The following is a 19,616-nucleotide window of genomic DNA, read 5'->3' as shown; positions in this document are numbered from 1 at the left end:
CTGGTAAAGATAAAGGCATAGTCAAATTCCTAATCCTCAAATAGTGGTGTTGCATAAGTTAGTTATATCTCTAGTCTACAGGTTTAAGAAGTTACAAAAATATCAATAGCTACAATTTTATATATAAAAGATGTAAATTGTGACATTGGAAACATAAAATATGTGGGGGGGGGGGCAGGTAAAAGTGTGAAGTTGTTACATGCAACCAAATTGAAGTTTCTATCAGCTTGAAATAGCCGGTTGTAAGTGTAAAATACTCTGTGTAAGATTCATGGTAACTACAAAGCAAAATCATTAGTAGAAACACAAAGTAAAAATAGAAAAGATTCAAAGTATATTACTATTTGTTATCCTATTGTTTAATTTTTTGAGTTCTTTGTATACTCTGNGCCAATTTGGAAAGCATTATGGAGATTCCTGGGAAAGCTGGGAATGGAACCACCATTTGACCCAGCTATTGCCCTTCTCGGACTATTCCCTGAAGACCTTAAAAGAGCGTACTACAGGGATACTGCCACATCGATGTTCATAGCAGCACAATTCACAATTGCTAGACTGTGGAACCAACCCAGATGGCCTTCAATAGATGAATGGATAAAAAAAAATGTGGCATTTATACACAATGGAGTATTACGCAGCACTGAAAAATGACAAAATCATGGAATTTGCAGGGAAATGGATGGCATTAGAGCAGATTATGCTAAGTGAAGCTAGCCAATCCCTAAAAAACAAATGCCAAAAGTCTTCTTTGATATAATGAGAGCAACTAAGAACAGAGCAGGGAGGAAGAGCAGGAGGAAAAGATTAACATTAAACAGAGACATGAGGTGGGAGGGAAAGGGAGAGAGAAGGGAAATTGCATGGAAATGGAAGGAGACCCTCATTGTTATACAAAATTACATATAAGAGGTTGTGAGGGGAATGGGAAAAAAAAACAAGGAGAGAAATGAATTACAGTAGATGGGGTAGAGAGAGAAGATGGGAGAGGAGGGGAGGGGGGATAGTAGAGGATAGGAATGGTAGCAGAATACAACAGTTACTAATATGGCATTATGTAAAAATGTGGATGTGTAACCGATGTGATTCTGCAATCTGTATTTGGGGTAAAAATGGGAGTTCATAACCCACTTGAATTTAATGTGTGAAATATGATATGTCAAGAGCTTTGTAATGTTTTGAACAACCAACAAAATAAATAAATAAATAAATAAATAAATAAATAAATAAATAAATAAAACCAAAGTATATTACTATAGAAGACCATCAAACCATAAAAGAAGACAGCAAGAGAGGAAAAAAAATGGATAAAGGAGCTACAAAACAACCAAAAAACAAACAGTGCAATGGTGGTAGTGACTCCTTATTAATCAGTAATTACCTTGAATGTAACTCCCAGTGGCTTGGGAGACTCAAGTAGGAGGCTCATAAGTTCAAATCCAGCCTCACCAACTTGATGAGGACATGAACAACTTAAGGACACCCTGTTTCAAAATAAAATTTAAAAAAGGATTGGGGATGTGGCTCAGTGGTTAGGTGCCCCTGGGCTCAATTCCCAGTACAAAAAAAAAAAAAAAAGAAGTAGCAAATAAACAACCTAATGTTATACCTCAAGGATCTTAATTAAAAAAAAAAACACAAAAAAAACCAAACTAAGTTCAAAGTTAACAGGAGGAGGGAAATAGCAAAGATTAGAACCGAAATAAATACTAGAAGGACAACAGAAAAAATCAACAAAACCATTACTGGGTTTTGTTGAAAGATAAAATGAACAAATCTTCAGATAAACTGAGGGGGAAAAAAAGAGAAAATTTAAACTTTCATTTCCCACAAAAACTGAAGCAAATTCACAAAGTTGTTTGGTAAATTTCAATCTAAGCAAGAATACTACCAAAAATCATTTTTCTATTAACATGAAATAAAGTGAGATTTTACTCTTTAATTTAGGGACTCATTTTCTTTAATTAACTTTGAGGAAAAAATGATTTTTTTCTAGGTCAAAACACAAAATTGGGACTAGGATTTATTTCTATATCAATCCTAGTTTCTAGATGTTAGGTTCAATTATTAGATAATTAGTGAGACAAATTTTAGCCCCTTACAGGATACTGCACAAGGATTTGGAGTACTGTATTCAATTTATTTGTATTATGAACTTTGGTGAGTTAGCAATTTTAAGGCATATCTACTCTTTCTAAAACATTCAAAGAAGTTTCATGCATGAAAACAGGCTGGTTAGGAATTTTTCATTTCTTCTAGTTAATCATGAAGATTTTATTCATTTTGTTATTCACTAGTCTAGAGCAGGGGTTAGTTAACTTTGGCCCATGAGCCAAACCCATCCTGATGCCTACTTTTGTAAATGACTTTGTGTTGGAACAGAGCCATGCTCATTCATTTACATAAGGTCTGTTGCTGCTTTCCCACCATAATGGCAACATTAAGTAGTTGTGACACATTTTGTGACTTGCAGAGTTTAAAATAATGACATTTGGGTCCTTTGCAGAAAATACTTCTTGGTCTGGAGAGAAAAGAAAGTATGTAATGTTGTAGGAAAATTAAAAAGAATAAAGAAGGTATGAATCATCATGAAGAAGATGAAAGAGAAGAAGTGGATAAAGAAACATTTTGTTCAGTTTGTGTGAAATCTAGCAATAGCAACTCAAAGAGGAATGATGGGAGAGGAAAAAAGAAGAAACTAGGGATTTAGATGTTTGAACAAAGGAAATGTAAACACTCATACACACAGTTACAGTGACTTAAAGCATCTCTTTCTATCCTCCCATGTTTTCCTTTGAAGTATTGTTGCAGACACCATCTTTGGGGAAGTAATCTAGAGGCTCAAGGAATTCACTGCAGCCTGTTTTCCCAAAATGACTACGTTTCTGGCTTTTCTCAAATCATCATGGTTATAGAAGGCAAACAGCACTATTTAAGTTGAAGGCATCGTGCAAGATCCAAGAGGCGCGTGATTCATTTTTCTAGAATATGCTGAACTTAACTTCATTTCTGGTAAATTATGTACCTGGTGCAGCACATTCCTGAGAATGAGTTTTTCTTTGAGCGTAATATGCTCCATTAGACTGGGTATTCCATTAAAATGAATGGATTCTCTGCACTGAAATAGGTTACTGGAGCCCTCACATTGACTTATATCACACAGAAAGAACATTTTCCTGGTGTATTTTTGGAATTTAACTACACTCAGCTTAATTTCCTTCATACCCACAGGAATGCCTGATGTTACAATGGAAGAGAAATTTACAAGCAGAGAGTTATCAATCAAAACACATTGCACAAAAGAAATGGCTATTGGGGAAAATATAATTGGTGATAATTCATGTTTTTGTTTCTAAATTTATCCATCAGAGAGATTGATCTGGTGGAATTTTAAATGGACTTTTTAGGATAAGGAGTATCTGCAACAGAGTCTGAGTTTTGCTGACCTCTCCAAGTAGCTGAGGCTGTCCCCAACACAAGGGCCACAGATGCAGACAGTTCTTAGCTTGACAGTTTTAATGCATGATGATAAACAAATTCACAAAACCCCACATAGCCTTTTCCCTCAAACACAGAAAACTGAGACTTTTCTTCTGATGCACTGTGGAGTCTCTGCTTATTTTTACAGTTTTCCCTCCTTATCCCCTTTCTTTATGGTTTCTCTTTCTGTGGTTTTAGTTTTCTGTCACCAACTGTGGCCTGGAAATATTAAATGACAAATTCCTGAAATAAAAAATCATAAGATGTAAATTGTACACCATTCTGAGCTGTGCATGTGATGCAATCTTGGGCAGCCTCCGTCCATACCAGCCAGGATGTGAATCATCCCTTTTACCAGCATGTCCACCCTGAGTCACTCAGTAGCTGTATTGGTTATTAAGGAACTTCAGTGATTGGGTTCAAGTGATTTACATTTTACTTAGCATAGTAATATTTCTATTTTATTATTAGTTATAGTCCCTTTCTTACTGCGCCTAATTTATAAATTAAAATTTTAGGTATGTATAGGAAAACATAGTCTATGTAGAGCTCAGTACTATCCTGTTTCATGCATCCGTCTTGAAACGTATCCTCACAGATAGCGAGGGACAACTGTGACAGTGCCGTTGTGTCCGTCATACAACCACTTGATTGCTGCATTCTAAACAGAGAGGACCAATATGATAAGCAGGAGATAAACAAGAGAGGACCAATATGAAGATAAAGGCAAAACGAGGAGCTGATCAGTACACCCTACTTTCTGATGATGAGAGACAAAAAATTCCTTCTTGTTCACCTTTATGAGAAGCAGAGATGGTTCATAAAGAAGGGTGTGTGAGTCAGCTTTCCAGTGCTGTAACAAATACCTGAGATAATTAGATTACAATGAGAGAGAGTTTAATCGAGAGGCTGCCGTCTGTGATGAGACAGACCCATTGCTTTTAGGCTTCTGGTGACAGTGCCCAATGGCAGCAGTGAGTCCAAGAGTGTAACCACTCACCTCATGGCCGGGGAGCAAAACAAGAGGAAGGGTCCTGGGTCCTGCAGTCCCTTTGTGGGCACTGCTCCACTGACTTACCAACCTCCTACTGGGCCCTGACTTTGGAATTTTCAAAACCTCCCAATAGCACCACTTCAGCAATGATGCCTTGGAGAGCATCATTGAGAGCAACTAACAGCCCTTTGTACAGCTTCAGGATGTGAGTTCTGACTGGGGAAAAGGCACAGGCAGGGTCTAAAGTTAGCATGTTATAGTGAAAAGTGTGAGTAAACATAAAAGTTCTTACAAAAGATCAGGCGCACAGCTTTTCAAACCTATGTGGTATCTTTTGAGAACACTAACAAGTATGAAATTGGAATAAAAGACACTGTGCTGAAATCTCTGTGATGACATAATGAAGCATTTAAAGCTTGTAAATGTAGCAGTTGAACAAATAAAACTAATTACAAAGGACACAAAGGGGAAAACAAAGCCATTTCCTAAATTTAATGTTAGGAAAAATAAATATTTATACAATGGGAAAGATTAAAATCAGGTAAGAGACTATGAGATGGTGACAGTGAAGACAGACAAACCTGTGTTTGAATTCTTATTTTGCCTTTCACTAGTGCCATGGTTTGCAAGCCTCCTAAGGGTTAGGGAATTTCACTGAGCCTTAGTTTTTTTTTTTTTTTTGTAAAATTAGGATAATACTGCCTGCATTGTAGGTGGCTAGAAGCTTACATTAAACCAGCTGTAAAATGTCTAGTACATGCACCATGATAGATCCCTTCTCTCATTAATCTGTTGACGGAAATTAAATTCCATAGAGAAATAATACAAGGCAGGGTAAAATCTTTTCAGTCACTGAATCATTTCTTTTAAAGCAAAAGCAGATTTTTAATTGGACAATTTCACAATGGATAATCCATTTTCTTCATTTCATTTACCACTCTGCAGTTACCTTGTGTATTTATTAGTCTTTGGTTGACCTTGTCTTCACCCTAGCACGTTCATTGTTCATTGTCTTTTTCCTGACATGAACCTGGTGCAATTGGAGATGATGTAGTAACAGGAATAGAAGCAACTATGCATGTTGTGCTTATTAGATGACAGGTATTTAAAATATCAATTCGATATACGCAACAAGCACGTGAGCTATCTACTTCTAAAGCCCCATTTCAGAAAAGGGAAAATGGAAGCAAAGAGAGAGAGATGTACTCTCTAATGTGACACAGAAAACAAATATCAGAGTTGGGATTTAAATGTAGGAAGTTCAGTTCTAAAGTCAATAACCTATTTATCACACTGTAGTGTTCCAATGTGTCGTGTTGAATAAGGGGATAAATGAATGGCTTGTTTGGGGTGCTACCTGAGACCAGCTGGGAGTAGTTCTTTGGGGTTCATTGTTAATGGTTTTTAGAATTGTCATTTGCCAATTCATGTACTTAATAAATTTCATCTCATTGAATTTTATATATTGGAATTTTTAAGTTTACTCAAATACAGTGTGATTTGAGGGTGTAGCTGCTTCTAAAACTGACTTTCAACTACTCCTTCTACTTTGGGACCCACCTTTACCCCTCCTTCTGAAGATCAGTAGTTCATCTCTTGGATGGTCCTTGTAGCAGATGGAGCAGCTTCTCAGTTTTCTACCACATCCTTCGCTGTCAAATGTCTTGACGGCTTCAATTCCCACAAGTCTATCTGCTCTTTAAACACCGTAAGATTTTCCTTTTAACTCTGATGGTCTTTCTTATTCTTTTTTAAAAAATTAGTTTTATGCTTTTAAAATTTTCCTGTAGTTCTACTTTAGTGGCATTAGAAAGGAAAGTAGAGGTGAGTAGATTGGCCTGCCCACCCAGCTCCATCTTCAACAGAAGATCAGGTTTCATCTTTGACTCTCTTTTCTTCACATTCTTACACATCCAAGCAATCATCAAGTTCCACTATATTTTCCTCCTTAATATCTCTATTCACATTTCTCCATTCCTGTTTTTATTTCATTTTTCATCGTAGCCTAGGGCATTTTGTCATGACCAGGTGACACTGGTCAACTTCTACTTGGCTTTTCTTTTAATGACACTCCATTTCCTTAAACACAAAGTGATGACCTTTTATTGGGCTAACGAGGCATTTGGATCTTGTCTCTAGCTTATGTCTGCAGCCTCTTCCCTCCCTCCCGTGTATCCTGTGCTCTGCTTATTTTGAGCTAGTTATAATCTCATGAATCCTTGCTTCTGGGCTTTTACATATGTCATTTAGAATGGTCTACTCCATCTGCAGATGGACAGATAATGCCTAACTTACGAAGCCTTCTGTTGCCCCTGGACTGCTTTAGATGCCCCTCAAGTTGCTCCCATAACACTTATTCCACACTTACTCCTAAAACAGGGCTTTGCTCACTCAGCTGATGTTGTCTGAACTGACTGTGTCTCCCCTAATTTAGACACTTCTAGAGCTCCTCATTGTGTTTCAATTAACAGTCAAACCCTTGGCCATGGCCAAGAGATGTGCATCTTAAGGTGTCTTTGTGACATCATCTCCTACAGTTCTGCCATTACTCACCCTGTGCAAGTCACATCGGCTTCCCTTCTCTTTTTCAACACACAGAGCTCTTATCTTCAGGGTGACTTTGTGTTTACTCTTCTTTTTGACTGTCACATCTCTCCTCCAAGTCGTGGCCGAGTAGCTTCCTTCTATTCATCTCAAGCCCTAGTTAATTGTTCCATCTAAGAGTCTCCTTCTCCCATTACACGGTGACATACAACTTTGATTTTTGCTCTGTATTACTTATCATGAGTCTCATACATAAGGACAGGAAGTGCTGCACCTTTCAACGAATCTTTTATTTCTTTTAAATATTCCAGGAGGGTCTAGAGATGTTTTATGCTTTAATTAAAAGAAAAGGAACTAGGTGACTTCAAATTTGTTTACACATTTCCAAGTCATTATTTTCTTATGCAACTTTGTTGAATACCAATAGCTGCCTGAAGTTCAAATATTTTTAATTCAGCTAACATTTAAAAAAAATCTTTACTGAACTCTGATTATGTTCCTGGTACTCTTTAAGGTATTGGCGATGTAAGTAAGACAAAGTCTTTTCTCTTATGGAATTCATGGGCTATCGAGGGGGAGGAGGGTTGGAGACAGAACAATTAAAAATTTTAAAAAAGAAAATACATTATATAATCATGAGATGATAAGCTATATTAAGTTATTCAGGACAATGGAATAGAGAGTTCTTGGGGACAGGGACTGATATTAAATAGAGTGGTCATAGAAAGCTCTCCGAAGAGGTGAAGGAGCAGCCCCAGCCCTGTGAAAGAGCAGTTTAAGCAGAGAAAGGAGAAGCAAGAGCAGAAAAAAATGGACATGAGTCACCTAAGAGGACACCGTACCTGAAGGATAGTAATGGAAAAGCAGAATGATAAGAAAAATAGAAAAATACTCCCAGGAGAGATTCATTGTATTTTATAGATTGTAGCAAGATCTAGGATTATTTTCTTGAGTTTGACGGGAAGCTATTTTAGAAGGACTGGAGCATAGGCGTGACATTAACAGATTTATATTTGACATGTTTTGTGGAGAACCAGAGTGGAGGCAGGCAGAGGTAGGAGGAAGGCTGGTTATAGGGTCATCGCAACCACAGCAAGAGACAGAGAAGCAGCATAGTAAGAAGAGCTGGGCTTCAGGTTCTGTGTTGGAGGTGAAGCTTATTTACATAATTTTCTCACAAATTGATTATGGGAAAGTGTGAAGGTTATAAAGGAAAAGAATAGGGAAGATGGCCATCAAGGTTTTGGCCCTGAGGACCTAGGTGGATGGATTAGACTTCCTTTGTTCAAACCTGAGGAGCCCTCTGAGAGAGATATCAGCGGAGATTCTGCCCAGAGCCACTCTGCTATTTGAGTTCTGATGGATGAGGAGGAACCAGTTGGGTGGGAGGAAAGTCCACAGGGTGAGGGCCTTGGAAAGCAAGTGGAAAAGAAAAGGCGCTTTGCCCAGAACAGAGGGAAGCAGTGTTAAATGTCTGAGAAACCTGGTAAGATAAGAGCTGAGAACTGAGTGCTTGGCAACCTGGAAATCACTGTGGAACTCTTGACAAGAACAAAGCAATGGAGAAGGTCCTTGGGGAACATGCCCAAGAAAGAAGGGAGACGGTGATGAGTCGGCAGCTGCAAAGAGCTCTTTCAAGAGGAAACTGGAGGGAAAGGGGCAAGAGAAGAGGAAAATGTGAGGCAGATGAAGTTTGCATCCTGTGTTGAATTTCTCCTTTTGAAGTCGATCAGAGTTTGTCAAACCTACTCAAGAACACTGAGATTCTCTCCCTTCTGAATGAGCTCTTATTATACAAGTCAGTTTAAAGATGATCCTATTGAATCCGTGATTTCTTTTTCTTTTTTACTGGCAGATCTTTATCTTTATACATTTTATACATCTCAACATTTTTTTTTTCCTTCTGTTTCTTAACTTAGGAAATAACAATAGCATCCATATAAAATAAGGTGTAGAGTCAAGGGTGTGCAGAGGGGGTCAGCTGGATCAGTGACCTGGGTAACTAAGGCATCAACAAATAGGGCCAGTACCTCGCACATCCTACTTGAGAATTGGTGAGTTAGATAAACTTGATTGGTTGCGTTGTTTGTATCTTGTTTATTTTTTCAAATCTTTGTTTGCTTCATTTAATAAGTCCTGGGAGAGGTGCATTAAAATTTCTTATTGTTTAGATTTCTCTTTTCTCCTTGGAATTCTGATCATTTTTTTTTTTTACTTTATATTTGTTAAGACCATGTTATTAGTATACACAAGTTTAGAAATAATACATCTCTCGGGTGAGTTGTTCTTCCTCTTCATTGTTTGCAATTATTCTTGTAATACTCATTTTTTCTTTACAATAGTATGTAGACACCAACCAACTTCCTTTGCCTGTTATTATTTTTTTCCATCTACTTTCAATAATCTCTCACTTAGAATTTGCACAGATCTCTTGTGAACCCCAAAGAGCTGAACCTGGTCTCTTTTGTGTCAATTTTGTGAACTGCCATAAATATTAGATTTAATTCTTATACATTAATTGTGGTTAGTCATATTATAGATTTCTTTCTGGTTTATTATTTTTTTTAGGTGCTTTGTATTGGCGAATACTTACTTTGTCTTTGCCTCTTTTGCTTTCCTACTTCCCATTAATCAACTTCACTCACGTCTCCCTGTCTCTTCCCTCCTCTGATCCACATGCATTTAGAAGTTTCGCACACAACGTCCATGATGTTCCTCAAGTTTCTAACACTCATTCTCTAATCTCTTGCAGAATGCTTGCCCTCACAGATCCCTTAAGCTAATCGTCATTAGCTACCATTTATAATAGATGGTTTTATTTTTATTCTAACTCACATGCTTGTTCATTCATTTAAATTTCTGTTTTGTAACTCACAGAACTTTATCTTTGTTTTTCTTTTTGAATAAATACATTTCATAATTCTTTTAGTGACAATTGTAATGGGCTTCTTTGAAACTGATTCTTTTGGAAAAAAAAAACAATTTAGCTGTGTGTAAATTTTAGATCGAGTCACTTTTTTAGTCTTCACAGGATAAATGTCATTGTCTTCCAGATTTTATTATTTCTGTTGAAAAAACACGGTGCTCACTTGTCTGGTGGTGCTGATTGTCCTCTGTTCGCTCTTGCTTACTGTGTTTGCTGTATTCACATTTCTCCAGTCTGGGTTTTAACTCAGAAGGCCTGAAGCTTCCCAAATCTAAGGATTCATGATTTGCATAATCCTGTAAAATTTTCATTTTTTTCCTAATGATCCCCTATTGTTTCTCTCCTATTATTATGAAAGTCCAAGTAGAACTATGTTGTAATTTTATTTTTTTGGTATTTTACCTTTGTATTTATAACATATGATAATATTGATTTTTTTTTCAATCCGATGCCTTTGTTGATTGCCACTCTGGAAATTAAGCAATTTATCCTTATACAATTCTGACACCGCACACCCTGCCACGTTTCCCCTTTGTATCCTCCTAATGTAACCGTATAAAAATTTTGCTTATGTAGATGTTGAATCTTCTTCTACAGTAAGTTTTTGCTACCAGCTGTCTTTTTTTTTTCTTTTGGCTTAATTTTGAATAATCCCCTCAATAATTCATTTCTAATCTTGCCACAAATCATCTCTCTCAACATTCAAGCTCATTGGAAAACATATTAATATTTATCTTTTTTCTTGCTGATGTCTCTCTTGCCGCCTTCTGGTCCTTTTCTCAGCTCCAGAGCTTGGGCTCTGAGTTGTAGTTAAAGCTATCCATGTTTCCTGGAAGCTTTTTTTTTTTTTTTGCTACCATTCTGGAATTTCCTTTGTGTGTCTTATTATTTGGAACTTTTTGTGCCTCTCCTATTTTGGAATTCCTTGATTTTTGGAATCGGATGCATTCATTTTTCTAGATGCTTTTTGTTTGTTTGTTTTTCCAGAATATAGATTTTAGAGAATGGGACATAAACTTTTGAAACTTTAATTTCTCAGAATATTTTTTTTCTTCCCTACCATTCAATTGATAGCTTAAGTGGATATAGAATTTTAAATTAGAAATAGTTTTACTTTAAAAATTTGAAGCAATGGCTCCTTTTTGGCCCCTTAGATTTCAGGGTTTTAAGAAGTTAGAGGCTACGTTGATTATTTATTCTTTAAAAATAATCTTTGGGTTCTTCTTGGAAGGTGTGTAATGTAGTGTTTTGACTGTGTTTAGATTTTTTTTATTAATTTTTTATTGTTGGTTGTTCAAAACATTACAAATTTCTTGATATATCATATTTCACACTTTGATTCAAGTGGGTTATGAACTCCCATTTTTACCCCGTATACAGATTGCAGAATCACATCAGTTACACATCCATTGATTTACATATTGCCATACTAGTGTCTGTTGTGTTCTGCTGCCTTTCCTATCCTCTACTATCCCCCCTCCCCTCCCCTCCCCTCCCCTCTTCTCTCTCTACCCCCTCTACTGTCATTCATTTCTCCCCCTTGTATTATTTTTCCCTTTCCCCTCACTTCCTCTTGTATGTACTTTTGTATAACCCTGAGGGTCTCCTTCCATTTCCATTCAATTTCCCTTCTCTCTCCCTTTCCCTCCCACCTGTGTTTAGATCTTTAACAACGCCTTTTGCTGGATACATAGTTAGTCCACTGAGTCGGGAAGCTTAGTCTTCCAATTTGGGGGATGTTTTCTTGAATTGTTTTGCTGACAGCTTCAACTCACATGTTTTCTTTTTTCTCTAAGTCTGTACCTCTTATTACTTGGATGTTGAAACTCCTGAAGTGATTCTTTATTTTGTAACCTTTTATTTTACTTTCTGGAAGTTTCCCTGACTTTTTTTCCTTCCAAACTTTAAAACTACTGTTTACTTCTGTTTTCATATTTGTGTTAGTGCTGTTCATTTCTCACTCTTTTCTATTCAGTTCATCTTCCCTTTTCATAGAGCACTACACTTAAAAAATTCCTATGTTCCTTCATTGTCTCTGTTTAAATCTCAATCTCTCTCTCTCTCTCTCTCTCTCTCCTAGAAGCTTTCCTCAAATATCTGCACATTGGATCCTCTTATTAATGAGTAACCAAAACCTGCTTTAAAATTCTATGTGAGTGCTTGGGGCTGGCTAAGAAGCAGCTTTCACGCAAGGTGCTCAGGCTAAACTGGTTTTGGGAACAATTCCCTCAACTTTAAGTATCTGTAGCTAGAAAGAATCCAGCCATATCTTGCCTTGGGCATGAAGTTATTGCCAACATTCTGGTACCAAGAGAGGAAAAAGGAGTTAGGGAGTCCGCTCAATCCAGAGAGAGGGAGGAGGGAGAGAGAGAAAGAGAGGGAGAGATAGCATTTGTTTGCCAAGGATTATCATTGACTTGGCCAAAAATTTTTTTTTTCTTCTTAACTTGGGGATTCATAGACCATGCAGATAATACAAATTTGAGCCCATGGAATGTAGTCTAAATCTGTGATTAAATTTCTTAGAGGCCTTTTTTTTTTCCCTTATTATATGCAGAATTCAGGCCAAAATAAAAGACAAGCTTCCTTTTTGTCTCTGTGTGGGTGGTTGTATTTTTTTCCCCTCTAGTGGATACTTTCACTGAGATTGTAGTATTTTAATGGCTTTTTTTTTCACATTTCTCTCTTTCTTTTAATGTAAAGATGTATATTTGGGTACCCACACAGGTCCTCTGCTTTGTCCTGAGTGGACCTTGACAGCCATACCACTAGATAATCATGGATGACCAGGCCACCTTCCCTCCCAGGGCAGCCACATTGACAATTCCCTGGCCAATTTCTCTGACTCATGGTTCCCTCTTCCTTTCTAATTACCGGAGAGTCGTCTTCTTGCTAGCATAGCCAGGTCCTGATAATGTTAGCGACTATATTTTTATCTAGCATCTCTATGTTTTTATATTAGGAGAAATCTCAGGCCATCTTGTCTGCACCCATTGTTAGTCTTAAATTGTCTCATTTTCCTCTTTACAATGATGGGTTTTACTGGCAAAGAAGCTGAAGCTTGTGAGCCTAAATGCTGAACCCAAGAGCAGCGGATGAGTGGCAGAGCCAGGGCTACTCCTCTGGCCCAGGCTCTCTCTCCAACACACTGTATGCCTACTTTGTAAAACCCTCTGACTTTTAACATAAACTGATATGTATAAGCTCATGCTGTTGTATCTATGATCGTATATTTAGAAATGAAAATCAAGAACAAAGAAATTAATAGCAATCAACTTCCTTAGGTTTAATATTTAGTGACTTCCACTTGCATCTTTTATCTCTTCTAACAACCTGCTAGATTGTTCATGAGAACTTTGAGCTGTTAACACAGCCAGGTCAAGACTTCAATGTACTTGCCAAAAATAGGGCAGTTAAAAAAAAACCTGATAAAAACACAAAACAGCTGACAAATGCAGTCGGCTGTGATACATGAATTTGCATCTTCTAACTGGAGATTGGACACTGAAAAACAAATCAGCAGAGTAGTCTCACTACCTTTTTTTTTTATTGACAATGAAATCCAAGTGCACTTTCAACATTGAAAAACTTAAGAATATGTTTTGTTCAATAAACCAAAGAATAACCAGTGCTGCTATCTCCATTTGCCTGTTCCTTGGAAAATCATAAATGTACCCTTGCATATGATTGTGACAGCATACGTGGAGATTTTATTGAGCAATTCTCAGATGTATACAGATGAGCAAGTTAATTAAGATATTTTTAAATACAAAAACTGACCTCTGTTGTTAAACAATAGATTCCAAATCAATGGTTTAAAAAATTTTTTTAGAGCAGTGAGATCTCTTCTTCAAAATTAAATATTACAAAAGATACTTAAACATAAAACAGATAAAAATAAAAACAGTCTCTTTAAAAAAGTAAAGGGTGTCTTCTCACCACTCTAGCTATTTTCAGAATCAGGCACCTCCAGATGTAGTTATAAACAAACCAAACTATGTATAGAAATGATATGAATCTAAAAATCAAGTTTTAAATTCCTAACACGATAGAATAAAGACATATTCTACCTGCAGGATCAGTTTATTCAGTAGACACAGTAGAAACAGGGCCCAATGTCTATCATGACTTTAAAGACCCAAGAAAATATTTTTATGGTAATTTTATTTAAAATCAGAAAAATAAATAAAATGAATGTCTAATGTTGAATCCAGACCCCAGATTATTTGTTTCAATACCAAAGTTGTCATAAAAATAATTTTAATGTTGGTTTTTGAAGAAGGAATCCACAAGGCACTAGTGCCTAATGTCTATAAAAGTCACAGTGCAGCCGTTGTCTAGCTATAGGCTACTTACAGGAATGTGATGGTGTGGGCTTAATCCCAGAATTTTTATAGTATTCCACAGAATTAAAGAGAATTGATTTTGCCTACAAAGTTTAGTATACAGGAAAATTCCTATGTCATTCTTGATGTCATAATATTTAGTGGTATAGACTGAAACAACTATACAGATGCAAATTGCACTTAAAAAATGATTTAAATGTTCTTTCAATGATAGAATTGAAAAGATATTGATAGTGCTGCCAAAAATTGAATCTTGCTTTGGGTAAGAGCTGTGTTAGCTGTTGATTCTTTCTAAAGAGTTCAGATGCTCATATGGCAGGATGACTTAAGGGAATCATCCCAGTCTTTCTATCTCAAAAGAGATCTTGGCATACTTTTGTTATCCCAGCTAATAGGGAAGCTAAGGCAGAAGGATGGCAAGTCCCCGACCAGCCTGGGAAATGTTGTGAGACTCTGTCACCAAATTAAGGTTAAAAAAAAAAAAGAATGGGGATGTAGCTCAGTGGTAGAGCACTTGCCTAGCATGCACAAGACCCTGAGTTCAATACCTAGAACTGCAAAAAAACCCCAAAAGTCCTCTTCCAAGTGCATTCTTAGGCATTAAAGATGACAGATGACAAATGGATGTTCTTCCACCAATGCTATAATTTACTTTTATTACAACAATAATTCATTAAATTATTTAATTAATTTATATATGTGGTGAAAATGTTCAGTGTTCTCTTGAAGACATTATAGAGTGCGTAGCTTTAAAGAAATGTGAACTCAAGTCTGCTTTGTGCAGATCATTAAGGCCAAGTATGAACACATTGCCTTCACTGCTCCTTTTTCTGTGTTGTAACATTTTTTCTCTATGAAAATTAGTGCAACCTCAGTAGAAAATTGATCACTATCATCCCCTGCTAGAAACAGAATAAACCTCTTATAAAATATACTCAAAGACACTTCCCACCTAATTATAAGCTTATCTAAAAATATAAAAAAAATTTTAATGACAAAAAGTTGCAAATTTCTCTACTTCACTGGGCATAGTGCTTTGGATAGATGCTGAGGAGGTCACTGTGCCCAGTGAGTTTAACATGGCATTGCTCCCAAGTTCCTTCAGACAACCAATGTTTATGCTGCATTCTGCCTGTGAACATACTCGTCAAGATCTCACATGGTAAGTAAAAACTTTCTGTCTTATTTAATCACCTATTCAGTACTTTGCACACATCATCATTCTACATATGGAGGACACATATCAGTAAAAGGTATCATGAATATCTTTGCCCTGTTCAAGCTTTAAAGTAAAGAACTAGGTTAACCAGGGGATCTGAATCACTTTCCATATGTCTTTTGAAAACTTTAACATGTGTCATTTAATTTTGTCACATGGTTTGATGAAGTTTGGGCTGTTATCACAGTTTAAGTTTTTTCTGTTATATGAGCTTTGTCTTGTAAGAAGTTCTGAAACGGATCTTGAAGAAATATTTGAGCAGTTTAAAAAAAGTGTTTTTTAAAATTTTATTGCTTCTAACTAATTCTTCCTCTTTTCAGTTGCAAAAAAGAAAAAAGTCCTCAAAATTTGTGTCAGTGCTTTGTTAAATATTGCAGCAAGAGTGATTTTTTTCATGTATACACTCTCTTTTCAAGGAAGTGCAAGTTTAGGCCTAAACTACTTGCATCTCTGTAAATATAAAATAGTCACTTTAAGGATAGCCCATTCTTCCCATACCAATTGCTGTGTTTACTCTAAATGAATGGACTGGGCATCTTATCAAGGTCTCCACCACCCAGTTTATTTCCAGGGAGCACTGGGATCAAAAGAAGAGGTCATGTCACAAGATACAATTTTCAGATATTTCTTTTTTGGCCTGTTTTCATGGACTTCAAGGTTCTGCTTTACACTTCCTGTTTCTAACCACCCCATTATATGTTCCTATTTTAAAATGAAATTTAAAAACACTCGAAAATCCCACTTTAAAAAAGGTAAACAGAAAGGGCCCTAACCCCACAGACTCTGAGTATTTTGGTACACCTGGACTCTGAGCTTTGTGAAAAAAAGGGTCATTTGGATTTTATATTGTGGTCATTTAATTATTTGATGACTGAAATAACAAAGAGGAAATTTTAGAAACAACGACTTCATTCAAGATCATTTTTTTTTAAAACAACAACAGTTATTTTTTTGATGCAAAATGCTTTTTAAAAAAATCACAGAAGTATGGATACTTCTGACAAGACATGGGGTGACGCTCCTGCCCTCCAGGGGCAGATTGAAGCTCTGTGGGAGAACAGTGTGACTGTAAAGTACCTGTCATGTGAACGTGGCTGACACTGCAGGACGAGTATCAAACGGCTCACCAATGAGAGAAAAGTATTATGTCTTCCATCACTAACCACAGTTAATTCCCCTGATATTAAAGGCTTTAATAGCATAACAGAAAGGGCTCATAAATTAGAAAACGTTGACAGTAGTATTCAACTCATTGATCATGTAGGTCATAAAACCTTTTATTGATATCAAAATACATTTATTAATCTTCAGTTAAGAGTGGAATTATATCAGAAGACCGTGGAGAGGTCACTGTCCACTATAATGTATTTTTTATATGACCATAGCTACCTGGTGTCCATTATTTGTAAAAAAATTTTGAATTTGACATAAAAGTCTAATTTTAAATAAGGCTTCTCTTTTAAAAGCTTATTTTTGGGGGCTGTGGCTGTGGCTCAGAGGTAGCACACTTGCCTGGTATGTGTGAGGTGCTGGGTTCGATTCTCAGCACCACATAATAAATAAAATAAAAGTTTATCAACAACTAAAAAAAATACTCTAAAACTTTTTTAAAAAGCTTATTTTTTTAGAATGTCTAGGTTAGGATGAATATATATGCAGTCCCTGCCGCAATCACCAAATATTTCTAGTTAGAAATAACATTGGTACAGTTTGAGCTGTGCTATTTATTTGACCTAAATGTATGACTAACTAATCATGACATTGTTATATCAGTCCATATGGTGTAAACAACCATAAATTAAGGGTGATGCTTGCATGGTTTTATGAGTATATTCCAAACATCCAGATTTCACCAACTTCTCTGCTAGGTTGGTGATGAACTAACGGATCGCATTCAACAAAACTGCTGAAATTCTAAACTGAGTGAGGTGGTGAGGTAGATTCTGATCACAGAAAATGAGTTATGAAGACATAATATTTGCCAGTCCTCAAGAATGGCTGCAGACTTACAGGTGAAGTCAGTAAGCAAATAATGACAAAATACTCATTGATAATAAATGAGTCAGAGATCCGGCATATGATAGAGAATACTAACACAGAGGAATGACTAATTGGAGTAAGAAAGAGGAGCCAGTGAGGGAGAATGGGCAAAAGAAAAATGAGAGCATGTGACAAGTGAGATAGTCTAGGGACTATGAGGACCCTACAGAAACATATGGAAAAGAAATCAAACCGGAGGCAGAAAAGCAACAGAGCTCCTTACTGTTGTTGAAACATGGTGTCAGCAAAGGACTGGGTGAGGAGACCAGAGCATGTCAAATCACAAAATAAGACCAGCTGGAAGCTTAACTATGACTTGGGATAATATGTCTGAAAGGCAAAACCAAATTTAACAGAAGCCAAGAAAAGAGAGTTGCACTTCTCAAAATTGCCTTCCCTGAATACTTCTTGGTGAGAGATCCTCTGGAGTAATTTGAAAGGTGGAAGAGGAAAAGAATCCTTTACTCACCACAAGCATTTGCAGCTAGGTGTGTGGCCAACCTGGGAATCACAGAGGCTTTCTGGTGAGCCATTGAGATCTACCCATTTCACTTCTGCATGCTGTGGTATTTGTGGGAGCTTCTGAGAATTCTTGAGAATTGCAGCAGCTTTTGGAGCTTCAGGCTGAATGCAGTAATAGTCCCTGAAAAATTCTCACATCTTCAGTCTCCCAGATCTTCCATGGTTGGTGTAAGCTTCTAGTTCTCATATTAAATATTTTATAGCTGGAATATGTACAATGGCTTCTCTTTTTTCTGATTGGACTTTGACTTGGCTTTAGTTTTACTGTCTTATCACATATTTGCTTAGTTATCTTATACTGTTGGTCATAGTATTAAAAGGCGTGTTTCTTGCAAATAATTTGGTGCAAAGTGAGAATTTTGTTCATGCCAGGTACCTGAAACTACTAGTAATCCAGAATTTCATTAATTTCATTCTAGGAATTGCAGGTGCTATGTGTCAACATTTCCTGTTCTCACTCAATCCTTGGGTTCAGCCTTGAAAGGCCACAGAAAGCAGATGTTTTCCAAGACTCTGATGGGGTAGGTCCCAACTTCTGTGGCTTCCCAGCCTCTCAGTTACTCAACCACCTCTGATATTGGTAAACACTCGTAGGGAAAATTAGCCCCAAATACCAAGGTCTCCTCTGTAGATGTTTATCTTCCTGTGGATTTTTAATATTTCATTACTGTTACATTAATTCTTCATAGTTTTCAAGGCGATGATTTTTGTAACTTTATGAGAAGTTTCTTTAGTATTATTCATTAAAACACAAATATCTCATTTTATAATAATATTTTTTTAGCTTGGTTAAAGAGATCATTATGGTAACATAACTAAATGAAATAGAAATAATTTTAGTATGATAAGGGCTTTTCTAAGTCAGACATAAAAATCAGAAATCAGAAATTAAAAGAGATTAAAAAATTCTATGTAAAAATGAAATTATCTATACATAAAAAGTAACATGATACAGATTGAAACTAAGTATTTGATATGTTTAAATAAATATGTATGTGAAAAAATTCTTCATGTCCATCATTTTTCATATCCTCAATTCCACTTTTATTTTATATTTTCTTACTCAGCACATTTCTTTTTCTGTTTCCTTCCTTTCTCTTTCATTGTATTAGCTTATTCTCTCTATAGCTTTACCTTCATGCTTTCTAGATTGAAGAACTTCTTGACACTCTCTAAATAATAATTTTCTAAATGATTTGTTAATTAATTCAATGAATATTTACTGAATATTCTGGGATCTGGGGTTGCAATGGTTAAAAAGAAAAACAAATATTCTTATTCTGGTAGTTAAAGACTACCAAGGTTCTAAAGGGTTCTATTTTTTTCTTCTGAATCTCCCAGTATTTCCTTTCTTGTGCCTTGTAGTGCCTGGTAATCATGGATTCATTTAAAAACTTATTTATCTTTGAACAAAAGGAGAGGTCGGCTCTATGCCAGTGGAAAGACTGGGATATTATGTCCGGCTCATTCCTTACCAGGTTCACTTTCCCTTGCATTTAACTGATAGTTTATGGAACATGTAGCTCCTTGCCCAGCTCCTGATTCAGC

The 19,616-nt window shown here is 36.4% G+C and overlaps 1 protein-coding gene across 10 annotated transcripts in view; it reads right to left on the bottom strand.

Moving 5' to 3' along the window:
- Marchf1 (membrane associated ring-CH-type finger 1) overlaps positions 1-19,616 on the bottom strand; it is a 732,725-nt gene that overhangs the window by 102,836 nt on the left and 610,273 nt on the right. Inside the window, exon 1 of one of the 10 annotated variants that reach the window (XM_048791737.1) lies at positions 18,016-18,292. The exons of the other annotated variants lie outside the window; for them this stretch is intronic. Coding sequence (XP_048647694.1) covers positions 18,016-18,024 — 9 coding nt within the window. The 5' untranslated portion in view covers positions 18,025-18,292. Of the gene's footprint in view, positions 1-18,015; positions 18,293-19,616 lie in introns of those variants that run through there. 10 annotated transcript variants of the gene reach the window in all.

This window comes from Marmota marmota, unplaced genomic scaffold, assembly GCF_001458135.2.
Source record: "Marmota marmota marmota unplaced genomic scaffold, marMar, whole genome shotgun sequence".
Taxonomy (NCBI): Eukaryota; Metazoa; Chordata; class Mammalia; order Rodentia; family Sciuridae; genus Marmota; species Marmota marmota.
The sequence above is the reverse complement of the archived record's forward strand: the minus strand, read 5'-3'. Positions and strand labels throughout refer to the sequence as shown.